This window comes from Durio zibethinus, chromosome 14 (assembly GCF_047325235.1).
Source record: "Durio zibethinus cultivar Kanyao isolate XHJ-2024 chromosome 14, ASM4732523v1, whole genome shotgun sequence".
In the NCBI taxonomy this organism is placed as follows: domain Eukaryota; kingdom Viridiplantae; phylum Streptophyta; class Magnoliopsida; order Malvales; family Malvaceae; genus Durio; species Durio zibethinus.
The window spans coordinates 24,236,752-24,249,949 of NC_143175.1; the positions used below are offsets into that span (position 1 = coordinate 24,236,752).

Below are 13,198 nucleotides of genomic sequence, written 5' to 3' on the forward strand. Positions count from 1 at the left end.
TTGAGCCTTCCTGTGGAACTGTGATGTTGCCCTTATAGTTTCTCTACGTAAAAAGAAAGGTAGCATCCCCCAACTTCAGATCTACCCCTAGCCGGGAGGGTAAAAGGCATGACAGAGTCGGGGTTGGTCAACAAGCTTGGGCTGCCGCCTGCATATGCGTAGTACAAACCATAACCAAAATACAAGGCTTAAGTTTCTACTGTTCTTCCAGTTCCGAGAGTATAGATCAATATTATGTCGAGGACATGAATGAACTCCCAACAAGTAACCCTCTGAATCAAAAAAAGTAGCGTTAAAGGAAGTAAACAAAGCCAAAAGAGGAAGCAAGGGAAGGGTGGAAAAAATCTTCGAACTTCTTGCTTCCCGATTGAAGCATGGGAAGGAATTAATGGGAAATGGGAGTAACCATGGGAAGGCAGTTGAGGGAATAAAAAAATATAAATAACAATAGATCCAAATGAAGGCGAGGGGGGACAGCTAATAGAAACAGGAGAATGCACGGGCAGTCGTGCAGGGAGCTGAGAAAAAAAAAAAAAAACTGAGGGATATGGAGAAAGAAAGTCTAATCAAATCATTGGAAATTTGAAGACACTTGGTAAGCTTTTGGCGGCCCCCAGACTGAGGCATAATATGATTGCGGTTTGATGCGTCACCAACTCTCGGTTTAAGCTGTTTCCTTGCTTCGGTGTATCTCGATAAACTCTGGTGAGTTGTGTGAGCCACTGAACCATTTTTAAAGAACTTTGGTTGGACTTGGGGTTTGGTTGTTAATAGGGGCATTTTACGGTATAAAAGGTAACATGGATATTTTGTTTTAGAGTGTGAGCTACAGACAAGATGCGAGCAATTTAATTAATTTGACTCAAATTGATATATCAAATTGATTTAAAATTTTAAAATTTATGTTAGTTTGATCATCTTAATTTATTATTTGAAAATATGTTAAAATATTGATTTGTTATCTTTTAATTCAATTGTTGACCACTAAATTAAATTGAATTAGCAATGTCAATTCTAATCCTATCACTTTAACTTTAAATCATTCGAATTTGATATTTTTATCCTATAAGTGTAAATAGCTCCTTTCTTTCAGGTGTTATTTCTTCAATTCTTTGGTTTTTTATGACCATTTTTTTTTCATTCTCTTTTTTTTTTAATATTAACTTAAATGTTAAAATACAAACGCAGAAAAAACTTTTTTATTTTTACCATTGATCAACCTTTAATCTTACAATTTTAGGTTCTTACTCTTGTTAAGACAGTTGGACATCAACAATTGTGGTGGCCCGGCCCTCCTGTGCACCCACGTCCCCTTCTCAGCTACACAGCACTCCCCAACCTATCGAGACTCTGTCACTAACTACAATCCTTCCCTACAATTTCAGCCAATGTTTCACCCTCCTCCTCCTCCTCCTCTTCTCCAGAGTTAATTTTTCAGACAGTGTCACACTTTCATAGAGGTTGCTTGCTATGATCCAGACTAGAACTTACATGTTCCAATAACTCTTCATTGTTTTAATATTCTAGTGATCAATGTGTATTGAACAGTTCAAAAAAAATATAGAAGTGAAGCTTTGTGTGGAAAACATGTTAGATATTCCAAATGCATATAAATAGGTACAGAGTTATAAGTCTGCAAGTATATATAATTTACTTTTATGATATATATAAGGAATCAATGATGGAGGAGATTGAAGATTTAAGTATTATTATACATATGGATAAAAAAAATTCAAACCTTTCAGTTTTGAGATTACATTCTAATTTTTATAATCATTAGTGATTTTTTTTAAAAAAAAAGGGAAATTGTTGAAGAGGATTGATTTGCTTCTAACATTAAAACTAGTTCATTTCTACGAATGTTTTGCTTAGAAAGATGAGATCATTGATTGAGATGGAGAAAAGTTGGAGCTCAGAGTCCCAATTGGCTTACATCTAAAATCTAAATAGCCTTGTGAATTGTGATGAAGAATTAGTTAAGTTGGCACCGAATCCCAAGTCAAAGAAAGGCTATTGGAATTGCCTGCCTAATACACCATTACGAAAACTCCAATAGTGGTTAGCCATTAAAAAATTAGGTTGGTTTTCTTTTCTTTTCTTGGTACTGCCACCGCAATGCATTTATAACATGAAGTTGTTCCATTTCTCATTTAATGAAATTCCACTGAAGGAAATCATATTCATTTTCTTTGTTGACTTCATTCATTCATGTATGTAACATCTAAAAACTATTTATTCACAGTCCAAGCTCCAAACTAGCTGTCTAGCTAGGTAAAATATAACTATACAGAGTTTTAATCTTGTGTTTTTTGTAGACTATCTCATCCACAGTTCCACCATTAAAAAACAAAAATGTATATTTTTTTCATTAAAAAGAGAAGCTGAAGAGAAATGGACTCCACAATACTACTAGTATTAACTCCTTTTCTCTTGTCTATCTCACTCTCTCTCACCATGTCTGCAAAACTGTTGGCAGCTCTATCCGAATGATATATACAATTGAGAGGCTCCTTTTTTCCTTCAGCAACCGAGTGCAGCACATATTGTCTTCAGGGGATGAACCCTTTGCTGGCTTTTCAATCATCTTTCTCAGGAAACAAAAGTTGAACAAATGACCGATATCTCTCTTCCTTTTCTTTCCATAGTCTGGAATTCATTAACATTGGAAGTTTACAGAATTCATAAAATGTATTAATTAAAATAAATCTTGAATATATTAATGTGGGGATGTTTTCATGCTAAAAGAGCCTATAAACTATTGGTTTGGTCCGTAAGATATGGAGCCAAGTATAGAATGTTTCCAACTATCAACCGTTGGGAAGGAAGGATCATTGCAAGATTCGAATGCGACTTCCATTCCCTTTGCTTCCTTTTTTATTATTATTTTTCTTTTATTTTCCTCTGGCAAGTTAAGACTGCAACCTAAGTTGTTTCTTTCCATATTTGTTTTGCAGCAAATAGCCCATTACATGCATGCACAGACAGGGTGCAGAGATACGCAAAACTTATCCCGAATCCAGCCGCAGAACAAAGCAGCCGTAAAGCCTATGGACGAAAATTGTACACTGTTTTTTGTTTTTATTCCAGACCCTCCAATCCAAGATCTACAATAACTTATAGCCACCTAAAGGAAACTTAAAAACAAGAAATTGCTGCTTCAATCTAAAGAAAATCTGGACAAATTGCTGCTGACAACATTTTGGCCAAATGTGAATTCCAGCCAAGCAATGGTTTACGTATGTGCTTGGATTAAAGTAAATGGTTTTAACATGAACATGACTGAAATGGGAAGGATTAATAAAAAGCTTTCGTTTTCCCTTCCTTTAATATATTTTACAATATCCATTTAATACTACTCACATTCACATATATATCAACAAAATTTTAAGTGGGATCGCACTTTGCCCAAGAAGCTCATCCCATCCCTCTTTCATATCTTATCTTTTCCACTCACAACTTGTGGGGCCTTAACTTCAAAGATCACTGATCATCCACCATCCTCTGTCTCTCTCTCAAAAGAGCAATAGAGAGAGAGAGAGAGAGAGAGAGAGAGAGAGAGACTTCCTGTCTGACCTTGAAGCAATAATTTTGTATAGCTTTTACGTCATGAGATGCATGTTCGTACAATTTCGTATAAAGACAAATGCTAGAAAGGAAAAAGAAGGGTACAGCCCGGCAAACCGAGGCAACCATCTCAATTGTCATATATATATTTGCGCTTAATAAGAAAAATATCATTACAAATATACACTACATATTTACCAAGACTTGATCGAGCTCTCACCTTCTCTATAGTCGATCAGCTACGTACCTGTCATATCAACCATTTAATGCTCCCTCCAAAGACACCGTCTCTTTTTCAGTTCTACTGATATATATATATATATATATATATGTATATATTTATATTTATATAACCCTTTCTTTCACTTCATCTGCTTCACCATTGAAACCAAACTCGATCTCCATTTCAGATAGATGCGACTAATTCTTTTTCCTCCAATATCTACTTAATTTCCTTGGAAGAAAATGAAGGGAAAGTTTCTAAAGGCATGCCTAAACAAATGGAGGAAGATGGGGAGTAGAGTCATACCTTGTAGAAGTTGTGAGTACTGTAATCAGTGGGCAAAGTGGCCTAATTATTCCATGCGCCATGAAGAGAGCTCAATCCCAAGAGATGTGCCAAGGGGTCACTTAGTAGTGTATGTTGGTGAAAACTATAAGAGGTTTGTTATTAAAATCACCTTGCTCAAGCACCCACTTTTCAAGTCATTGCTGGATCAAGCTCGAGATGAATATGATTTTACCACTGACTCCAAACTCTGCATTCCTTGTGATGAAAGCCTCTTCCTCGATGTTGTTCGTTGTGCTAGCTATCCCCCAGATCGAAGACTCTCCCAGTGTCTTTAGGAATTCATGCTAGAAATTTGATTTATTCACAAGGTTCAAGTCCTAATGAGAATGCTTAATATATGTAGTATACTGAGTATACTATTGTAACATAATTTCTGTAGCCTATAAATGTAATTCAATTTAAAAAAATATTTAACTTCTGTTTTCCCTTGTAATTTCTGTCTCTAAGGGCATCAAGTGCTCAAGGCATGTGAAAGCTCTTGGGCCCAAGTAGGACCCAGTAAATACAATAAGATGCCAGATCAACACCGAACAAGAAGCTGGACCAGACCCCACCATTTGACAACATCCTGAGAGTTTCCAGTTGGACCATATGCTAGACCGTAGTACCAAAAACATTTGCTGTAGCTGAAGATGCAAGTTCCTTACCCTCCTCGAGCCCATCTCAGGTGCTAAAAGATACAAGGAAAAGGCAGGTAATTAATCAAGAAGAATCTGACAGTGCCAAGATTATCAGAGCAGAATTGTTTTGAGGTTGGCCTATATGTTTTAAATTTCGGGAGCTAATGCTGCAAGAAGAATAAAAAAGTTTAGAGATCAAATGCTTGAAATCAAATTATGACTCGATTGGCAAGCATGATGCTTGAAACTCAAGACAACAATAGAATCCCAGCCAGTTACACAATGTCAGCGTGGAATAAATATATATATATATATATATATGCTCATATGCATGATGATAGATAGGTTTACAAATCACTTATGCGCTGCACCCTGCACATTTTCATAGATTCCACATGATGATTCACACTGACATAATCTCCAGTAGCTCTGCATATTCCCAGGTTCCCAACTTTCTCATTCAACCAACATTGAGTAATTCATTATCCAACCAGACACTCGGTAAAACAAAAATGAATAACTAAAAGAGAAACAGAGAAGGCGATCAACCAGCGAGCAACAATTCTGCACGGGGCAAGTGATAGAATTGACATCCTAAAAGTACAGGAACAGTAGTGAAAATGGTTGAATCTCTCAAATATTGGGCTAATAAGAATCATACACCATTTGACATATGGTTGATTCTTGTTTTGTATTCTTTGCACATTAGCATTGGATGTCTATAACAAGGTGAAAAGGTACAGAAACTCATTCTTCGTACAACAATAAATCTACACGTCATTCATCCACGCTTGCTCAAGTGTCCAAAAAATATTGATAAAATTGAGTGTTTTCCACATGAAGGACCAAAGGAAACTTGTCCAAAAATTATAAGGCATACTAGTGGAGTCAACAGAAAGACGAAATGCTACCGACTAAAATGCATTTGCATCTGAAAATCATAAAAATATCAACCAACACTATCAGAAAAATTAGTGAGTAGAAATCCATAGATAACGCTTATGATAAAATCCTCCTTCACAAGAGATCAAAGGCCAAAGCCCAAAAGCTTCTGATTGCCACTAACATGGATGGAGGTAAATGAATTTTGAAGGCCAAAGCCCATAAGCGACTTTTAAAATCCAAAACCAGTACCATTTAACCTGTCCAGCGGCATTGGCAGATCAGCCGCTTCATTACTGCTGCTACCCAATAGCCAAAAACATTGGAATAGCAAAATCCATTTTGAGGATAATTTTCACAATTTATTTGTTACATCATTTTAGTGATCTGAGATTTTGAACCTTGTGAAGACAAGCGGGCCTTCATCATTAAAGTCCGTCACATTAAGTTGTTAAGGTAGATCCCCTTAAATCTCACAAAGCCAACTAATTGAACTCCACTAGACTCCGCAACTTTGGCAACAATTACTAGCAACTTTCCATAACCTTTAAAAATCATCAGTACAAACAGGTTAAAAAAATGTAGAAGCTGCCCTAATCTAGGCAATGTTGCATGCTTTTCTCTTGTTCTGATACCCTGGCATACAAACATCATCTAATATTTGCTAAAATTGCATGTCACATCCCAATTATCTGCCCATCACAGCTTAAAATGCATATGTAACACAGCATGCCTCCCATTCAATTTCCTACAATTCCTTCTTTTCCTCACTCCAATAAAATGGCAAATCAAAAAATTCACAGCCAAATCAAGTAAGTGTATGGGATATTTAAGCGAGCCCTGAGGTGTGCGTTTCATGAACAAATTCTTTTTCTCTTCTCTTCACCAACTAACATAACATTCATCACACCTTCATTACATATATAACCTTTCTCAGTCTGCTGATTGTTTCCTTCCTAAAGCTCATCAAATTAACCCTATAAAACAGTAGCATGTATACTCACTATCCAGCATTCCACAACTTAAAAGCCTTTATTGTTTCCTCATTCAATAATCCAATGGACTGCAAGGTAACATCTGTCGGCATCTTACTAACAAAATTTATCAATCAAAAGTGGGGTAAAAACAAGAAAAGGCTCAGGCAGTGCTAATAAAGAAATTCAGAACATTAGCATATGCAAAAGGAGGAAAGGGGAAAAGGCCAGACCACAAAAGGTAACGTTCTAAGTATAAGAGCATTAGAAACATTTGAAGCATGAGAAACCATTACCATTCTCATTGACACCAGCAAGACAGCAAGGCAGTAAAAAACAATTGATTGCAACAGAATATACACAGAAGCAATTTTGTGAAAAATATACACAAGTAATATATTGCCTCATGATAAAAGTACATGCAATGCATTGGCAGGTTCTTACACCAAACAATGGTAGTACTGCATCACTAGCGCTGCAAAAACAGGAAAACTCAAAGAGTTTGAAAAGGTTGCCACTATCTTCAGCTATCTTCAGTGTCACAATCGAAAATTCTAGTAGCAAAAGTAACTTCAACCCATTTCTTTCCCACTAGAGTATCATCTAAGTCCATCAATCAAAACCTCCAATTCTCTCCTCCCATACCTCCTACCCTCTGCATTTGCTTCCTTGCACCTCACCACAAAGTAAAATATCAACCAAGCCACCATGAAATACACCTCCAAAGCTGCCTGAATAACCGTAGCAAAAAATTCCCCACCTATATGAGTCAAAATCCATCTTGCAAGAGACCCACCAAAGATAGATTCGTAACACTTAATCTGTATCGCTTGGTTCAACATTGTTGACATCAAATAAAAACCTTCTTTAAAAACTCCCCTCCCGCTTCTTCTCGAATCCACAATGGCAATCCAAGCAGCTAATGAGAATGCAAATGAAACTAAAGTGTCCACCAAAAACCACGTGAACAAAAACCCTGAAATTTCCTTCTCAAAACCCCTAATCCACGGTGACATAACCGAAAAAGGCATCAATTTTAACCTAACAAAAAGCTTGAAAAACGAGTAGTGATCCTCAATTTCTCCGAAATACCATAACCCAAGAAGCTGAGTCACCGCGTCCCTCACCGCCCATTTCATTAAAACGAACCCAGTGAGTCGTTTCAAACCTATTTTTGACCCACCCCAAAAAGCCCCAGAAAGGGAAACAAATCTTCCAATCAAGTCATTAACAATTGTAACAAAAAGAACACCCAACACCAAAGAGTAAATCGCTGTAAACAATAGAATTACCCATCCATACGCCGCCGATAAAATGCTGACGAGAAAGAAAAGCGCCTCTATGTCACGGCGGCCCAAGTCCAATCCTTTATAAACGAATTGAAAATCCACAATTCTTTCTTCTTGTTGTTCCCTTTCATTGTTTTCATAATCAAACGAGGTCGTTTTGAATTTGACTCCGTAACGTACAATTTCCGGTAGCAGAATTCCGTTATCCGCAACGAAATGCGAAAACCCCAATTTAGAGTCGAAGTTGGAAAGAATCACCGGCGTGCCATTGACGGGGCGGTTAGTGAAAGAACCGAAGAGGGAGCGGCCGCGGCGATCATCGTCGGACGAAAAGAAGTCGTCGTCGAGAGTACCGACACGCGTGAGGTGGAGGAAAGGACGGCGCGTGTGGCGACGAGAGGGGTGGATACGCGCGTGTGGCTGGGAAGGATGGAGGTCGAGGCGGGAAAGAAGGGATTTGAAAGAAGGATCACGGTCGATAAAGGAAGTGAGGAGAAGGGAACCAGATTCAACTAAGGAACGGAATGAGAGGAGGAGGAAAGACAGGAAGAGGAATGTGAAAGGGTGAGCGGTGAAATGCACGGCGGTCTTTTTTAAGATCTGAGATGTAGACCGAATTTGGCCGAACCGGTGGCGGTGATCGGTCATGGCGGTTTTTTTTTGGTTCAGATTTATGGGATGTGAAGCATTGGTGTTTGAATAGAGAAAGGGCTTCTGTTTTTCCGGTTTTCTGACTTCCTTTTTTGGTTTAAGAAGAATTTTTTTTTGTTTCAAAATTGGGGAGGAAAGAACCGCGGGTGTTGGAAAAATCCGGGCCTAGAAATCATTGATGGGCGGATATTTAGTAGTTGGGCCCCATCTTGGGCGTAATTTGATTTGATCCAAGAAAAGTAAAGAGATATTTACAAACTACGTATTAAATTTATGATATAAAAATTATTTGGTATGTTACCGAAAATTAAATATTAAGTAAAAATTTATTTATTTTTCTAATAAAAAAGATATAATTTTATAATTATTTTTAATTGAAAAAAGTTAAAAAGAAAAGAATAACTTATTAAAATGAAAGAATATGAAATTAAAGCAATTAGCTAACATTTTTTCTTTAAATAAAATTAGCTTAGTGCATTAAGTGGATTTTGTAAAACAAATTATCAAACGCATTAAAATATATAACTATTACAAATTTTAATTTTTAATGATTTGATGCTCTTATTTATATTCAACAAATACAACCAAACCAGATCATTTCTACTTACTCATGGTGGAGAAATGGTGGGTTCTAAATGTGTCACTGACCACAATGTGTCCTTCGATTTCAACGAAAGAATTCCGGGCAATGTCTGCTCTATCGCCTGGTTTCTAACCTCCCATGGAGGCATTGGTTGATGATACACTCTGCAACCTCAGGTGCCATGCTTAGCTTCAACGAGCACTGTTTGTTGTATAATAGCATGGTATGGTTTGATTTTCTACTCCATGCTGTAATTAAGGTCTTGATGGGTGCTTTAAGCATTAATGCAAGCGCATGTAACAAAAATTGAAAGTTATAACAATACTTCTGGCCTGCTCTCTAATGCAAGAACGTAGAAAAAGCTGAAAACATGGTCTCAACCATGAGCTTATGAAATGAAACAGATAGATGAAAAGGACATCACAGACTACATTCAGTTGACATAGGGATGGAATGCCATTCTCTTATATAGAGTTTCTCAGGCTATTTCTGGATGCAGCCATGGAAATGGCCGGCAAATAAAAGCAAAATACAAAGATCAAATACTAGCAAAGTGTTCTCAACAATCAAATTTTAAAACAACACCGTTGGAGAGACCAATTAAGTAGAATAGCTTAGTTAAACTCGGGCTTTTCTGGATATGTGCACCCAGACCTTTGGATGATAACATTGGATGCATAGCAACCAGCTTTTACGCATGTGTCAATGGGCTTCCCTTGAACCAGTTGGGAAAGAAAGCCTCCTACGAATGCATCACCTGAAGAAAATAGCATTCAATTGTTAAGAGTGACTCCATTACATGGTTGTGATTCTGCTTTAGACTCACCGATATGCCAAATGGGATCAAAGTCAGATCATATGACAACTAATCCTAACTATTTCTTCATTCATCCACTCGCCCACCGTCCCAAACCCTCCATCCTCTACTCTTCTATTTTCTACATATGTGTCTCAGACAGTAGCTGATTTTAGCGTTTACAGTTGTCAAGTCTGGGAGGTAAGAGGGAAAGAACATATACCTGCACCATTTGTATCAACAAGTTTTTCCTTGGGTAACAATATTACAGGGAACTGCTTCACTTTCCCATCCTCAGCAACAACTACCGGATCAGCACCCTGAGTAATAACAGTAATCCTCTTGAATGTTCCAGATGCTTTCGGCCACTGAGAAATCTTCAAGGCTATCTCTGCAACATCATCAGTCTGGACAGCAAAATAGCCAAACAGGTCAAACACAAAACATAAACAATCCCCCATAGCATCTGATATTTAACAGCTATTACCTCCCAGCCATGAACCTTTGAGAAGGTTCTTGCTTCTGTCTCATTGCCAAAGACAAAGTCCATATACCTAATAGAAATGAAATTCAGACTAATTTCAGTACGTGTACATTTATTCCACCCTGGAAAAATATGATAGAATGCTTACGGTAGAACTTTATCCTGTGCATCCTTGAAGAACTCACAAATAAATGGAGCAGAAAGATTCATAGAGAACACCTGCAGACAAAATAAATGTTTCAGTCCACTAAGCCAGGAACAGAAGTATAAAGAGGGATTTCAGTTGTGTGTGGCGTAATATACCTTGTTTTTTGCAGCTGCATGTTCAGCAACAAGCTGTATGGAGTCTGGAGATACGGTGAGAAAAAATCCAGCAATATAAAAGTACTTGGCCTTCTCAACTGCATTAAAATATGTTACAAACAAATTAGTCCTTAGAAGCTATAACCAGAGTGACATCAAATTGTTCATTTCAATTAATGTATAATTAGACCAAACTAACAAAAAGAAAGCCATATCCAATAATATAAAAGAAAAAAAGAGTACCCAATGCCCAGTTCTCTGGCCTCTTCAAATGCCCAGACTTGTAGCAATTTGCAGCTGACAGATTTGCAATGAGTGACCTATAATAGATCTAACATTGAATCTTGCTACTCCGGTGGATAAAACATATATGCTTAGATAACATCTTAATAATTGGAGCAAACATAACAAACAATAAATTGGCAGTGTAGAAGAAACAAGGAAAAATAAAGCTTGTTGTCAAACTGACCTTTCACCACCCACAACACAAACAGCACAAGTTCCTGTTGGTGCAGATTCATCCTCAAGATAGTGAACCTAATTATTATGCATCATACAACATCAATAATACTATTATTTTCAGTTCCAAACCATATGAAATGTGAAAATGCAACTTAAAATAATTTCGCATTGAGAAATAGGAAGGTGAAGGGACATAAAAAAAGAAGCATAACCTATTACGCTTAAAGCAGTCTGTAACTGAAATAAAAGAACAAATACAATACTTGGTTTTCTGTTTTTCCTTTCTCACTTTTCTTTTCAATTCTTTTAGAGGTTAGGGGTAAATGTTTTAGGAGTACTCACATTAACACCAGCAGCTGTGGAGTTCTTCTTCATTTCCTCCCCAAACTTGTCCTTCCCAATGCAACCCATGTAACTAGTTGCACCAGGAATTTGAAGCATCCACTGCATAAGGCAAAAAGAAACTCAGTCTATGGTAGAAATAAACGATATGATTTCATTTTTCCAAAGTTCTAGCCAAAATAAAATGTACCACGATATACCTGTGCAACTTTGATTGAATTTTGAGTAGCACCTGCACATAATAAAACTGAGAATCATTAAAATCCCCCAAGTTCTGATTGAAAATTCAAAATCCAACTTCTCGTTTTCTTTTAAAAAAATGTCAAATACCAAGGCAGTCCATGCATTACCTCCAGCAATATACTCTACATTAGGTTTGGAAGCCATTTCTTCATACCTGTCATAGAAAGCCATTAAGAACAGTGCATACCATGCTTGTAAACAGGTGTGATTAACAAGACAAATGTATCTCGCTAGAGGGAAGGTCGAAACTGTAATATTAAACTCAACAACACACTGGAACCTCAAGTTTTCAACCAACAGATCATATCGTTCTGAACCTATTAGGTCAGGCGAGACACTAAATACTCTATCTTCTTTCTGAAGGAGAATGATGACAGAGTTAACCCTCTCCTTCAGGGAATTGATTCTAAAATGAGATATGGTTTCAGTTTCACATCTTAAACTACATTGCAAAAAGTCACATTCGCCCTAAAGATTGGCAGTCCAGCATGTCAGGCAACTCATTCTTTGAAACTTTTTTCGTCATATGTCCAAATTTGTTTATACTAAAGGTGTTTAAGTTTATAACTTTCCACCTTTGCTCTAAACTAGGAAGGGACACAAACAATTTTGCACGTAGATTAACCATCAATTATTCCATATGCATAACTAGCTAAACAAGCAAATCAACAATTTGACATTTGAGGGAACAAAAAGATTAGAAGAACATATCAATGTCATAACGGAAATGAATAAAAATTTGATCTAGTAGATCCAATAAGGAAGTGCTTAATACATAAACTAACACTACCATAAATAACAATCACAATTGCAGTTGATCAGGTTTCATATTAAAATAAGAAAACAAAAACAAATCTTTAGATCTTTAAAACCAAATTTAAAACCAAAACAAATTTTGCTCACATGGGTATGTGTTTCTCCTCAGCTAGGATTGCATTGTTCAACTTGATATCGTATCTGTAATCAGAACCAAAAACAAAACCAAAACCAACTCAGATTCAACAACAACAACAACCAATCAATCCCAACATAACAAAAACAATGAAATCAACTGTTATAACTGTACTTTTTCAAGAAATCCTCGTCCACGACTGATGAAATGTCAAGGAGAGGATTGCCCATCCCCAAGAGAACTCCTTCATAGGCCATTTGTTCGGGGTTGCCGGTGATAGTTTGGTGAAGCGAAAAGCGAGAAAGAGAAAAGGAAGAAAAAGGAGAAGCAGAAGAAGTTGAGATTTTCAGATCCTGGTTGGTGGAAATGATTTGTGTTGTTCAAAGTATATGGGCCATTGCTAGGCGTGTCCCCATCTCACCAACCCAATTGCCCAAATGGCCGCTCTGTTTTCATTTTTTTATTTTTTCAAGTCTCCATTTGTGTTGCCACTTTTCAAGGTTCGGACATTTTCCTCTCATTGGGTGGGTGAAATCACTGTT

At 37.1% G+C, this 13,198-nt stretch overlaps 2 protein-coding genes and 1 pseudogene across 3 annotated transcripts; 1 reads left to right on the forward strand and 2 right to left on the reverse strand.

Annotated features, from left to right (window-relative positions):
- The first annotated feature begins 2,657 nt into the window (after positions 1-2,657).
- On the forward strand, positions 2,658-4,410 carry LOC111295200 (indole-3-acetic acid-induced protein ARG7 pseudogene; annotated as a pseudogene).
- Positions 4,411-4,505: 95 nt separating this feature from the next.
- LOC111295199 (uncharacterized) lies at positions 4,506-8,745 on the reverse strand. Of its 2 annotated transcripts, none has more exons than XM_089744042.1 (2): positions 7,056-8,745; positions 4,506-4,805 (listed from the first exon to the last, which is right to left on the reverse strand). In XM_089744042.1, the coding sequence occupies exon 1, from the start codon at positions 8,546-8,548 to the stop codon at positions 7,211-7,213; it is 1,338 nt and encodes a 445-aa protein (XP_089600168.1). In that variant the 5' UTR covers positions 8,549-8,745; the 3' UTR covers positions 4,506-4,805; positions 7,056-7,210. The 2 variants fall into 2 exon arrangements, with proteins under 2 accessions (XP_089600168.1, XP_022744326.2); XM_022888591.2 differs by having other exon boundaries at positions 4,783-4,922.
- A 742-nt stretch (positions 8,746-9,487) lies between these two features.
- Positions 9,488-13,015, reverse strand: LOC111295122 (adenosine kinase 2). The gene is made up of 12 exons (XM_022888492.2): positions 12,831-13,015; positions 12,668-12,721; positions 11,872-11,918; positions 11,722-11,753; positions 11,522-11,623; positions 11,187-11,254; positions 10,961-11,037; positions 10,718-10,815; positions 10,563-10,633; positions 10,418-10,484; positions 10,154-10,337; positions 9,488-9,891 (listed from the first exon to the last, which is right to left on the reverse strand). The coding sequence occupies exons 1-12, from the start codon at positions 12,911-12,913 to the stop codon at positions 9,749-9,751; spliced, it is 1,026 nt and encodes a 341-aa protein (XP_022744227.1). The 5' UTR covers positions 12,914-13,015; the 3' UTR covers positions 9,488-9,748.
- Positions 13,016-13,198: the final 183 nt, after the last annotated feature.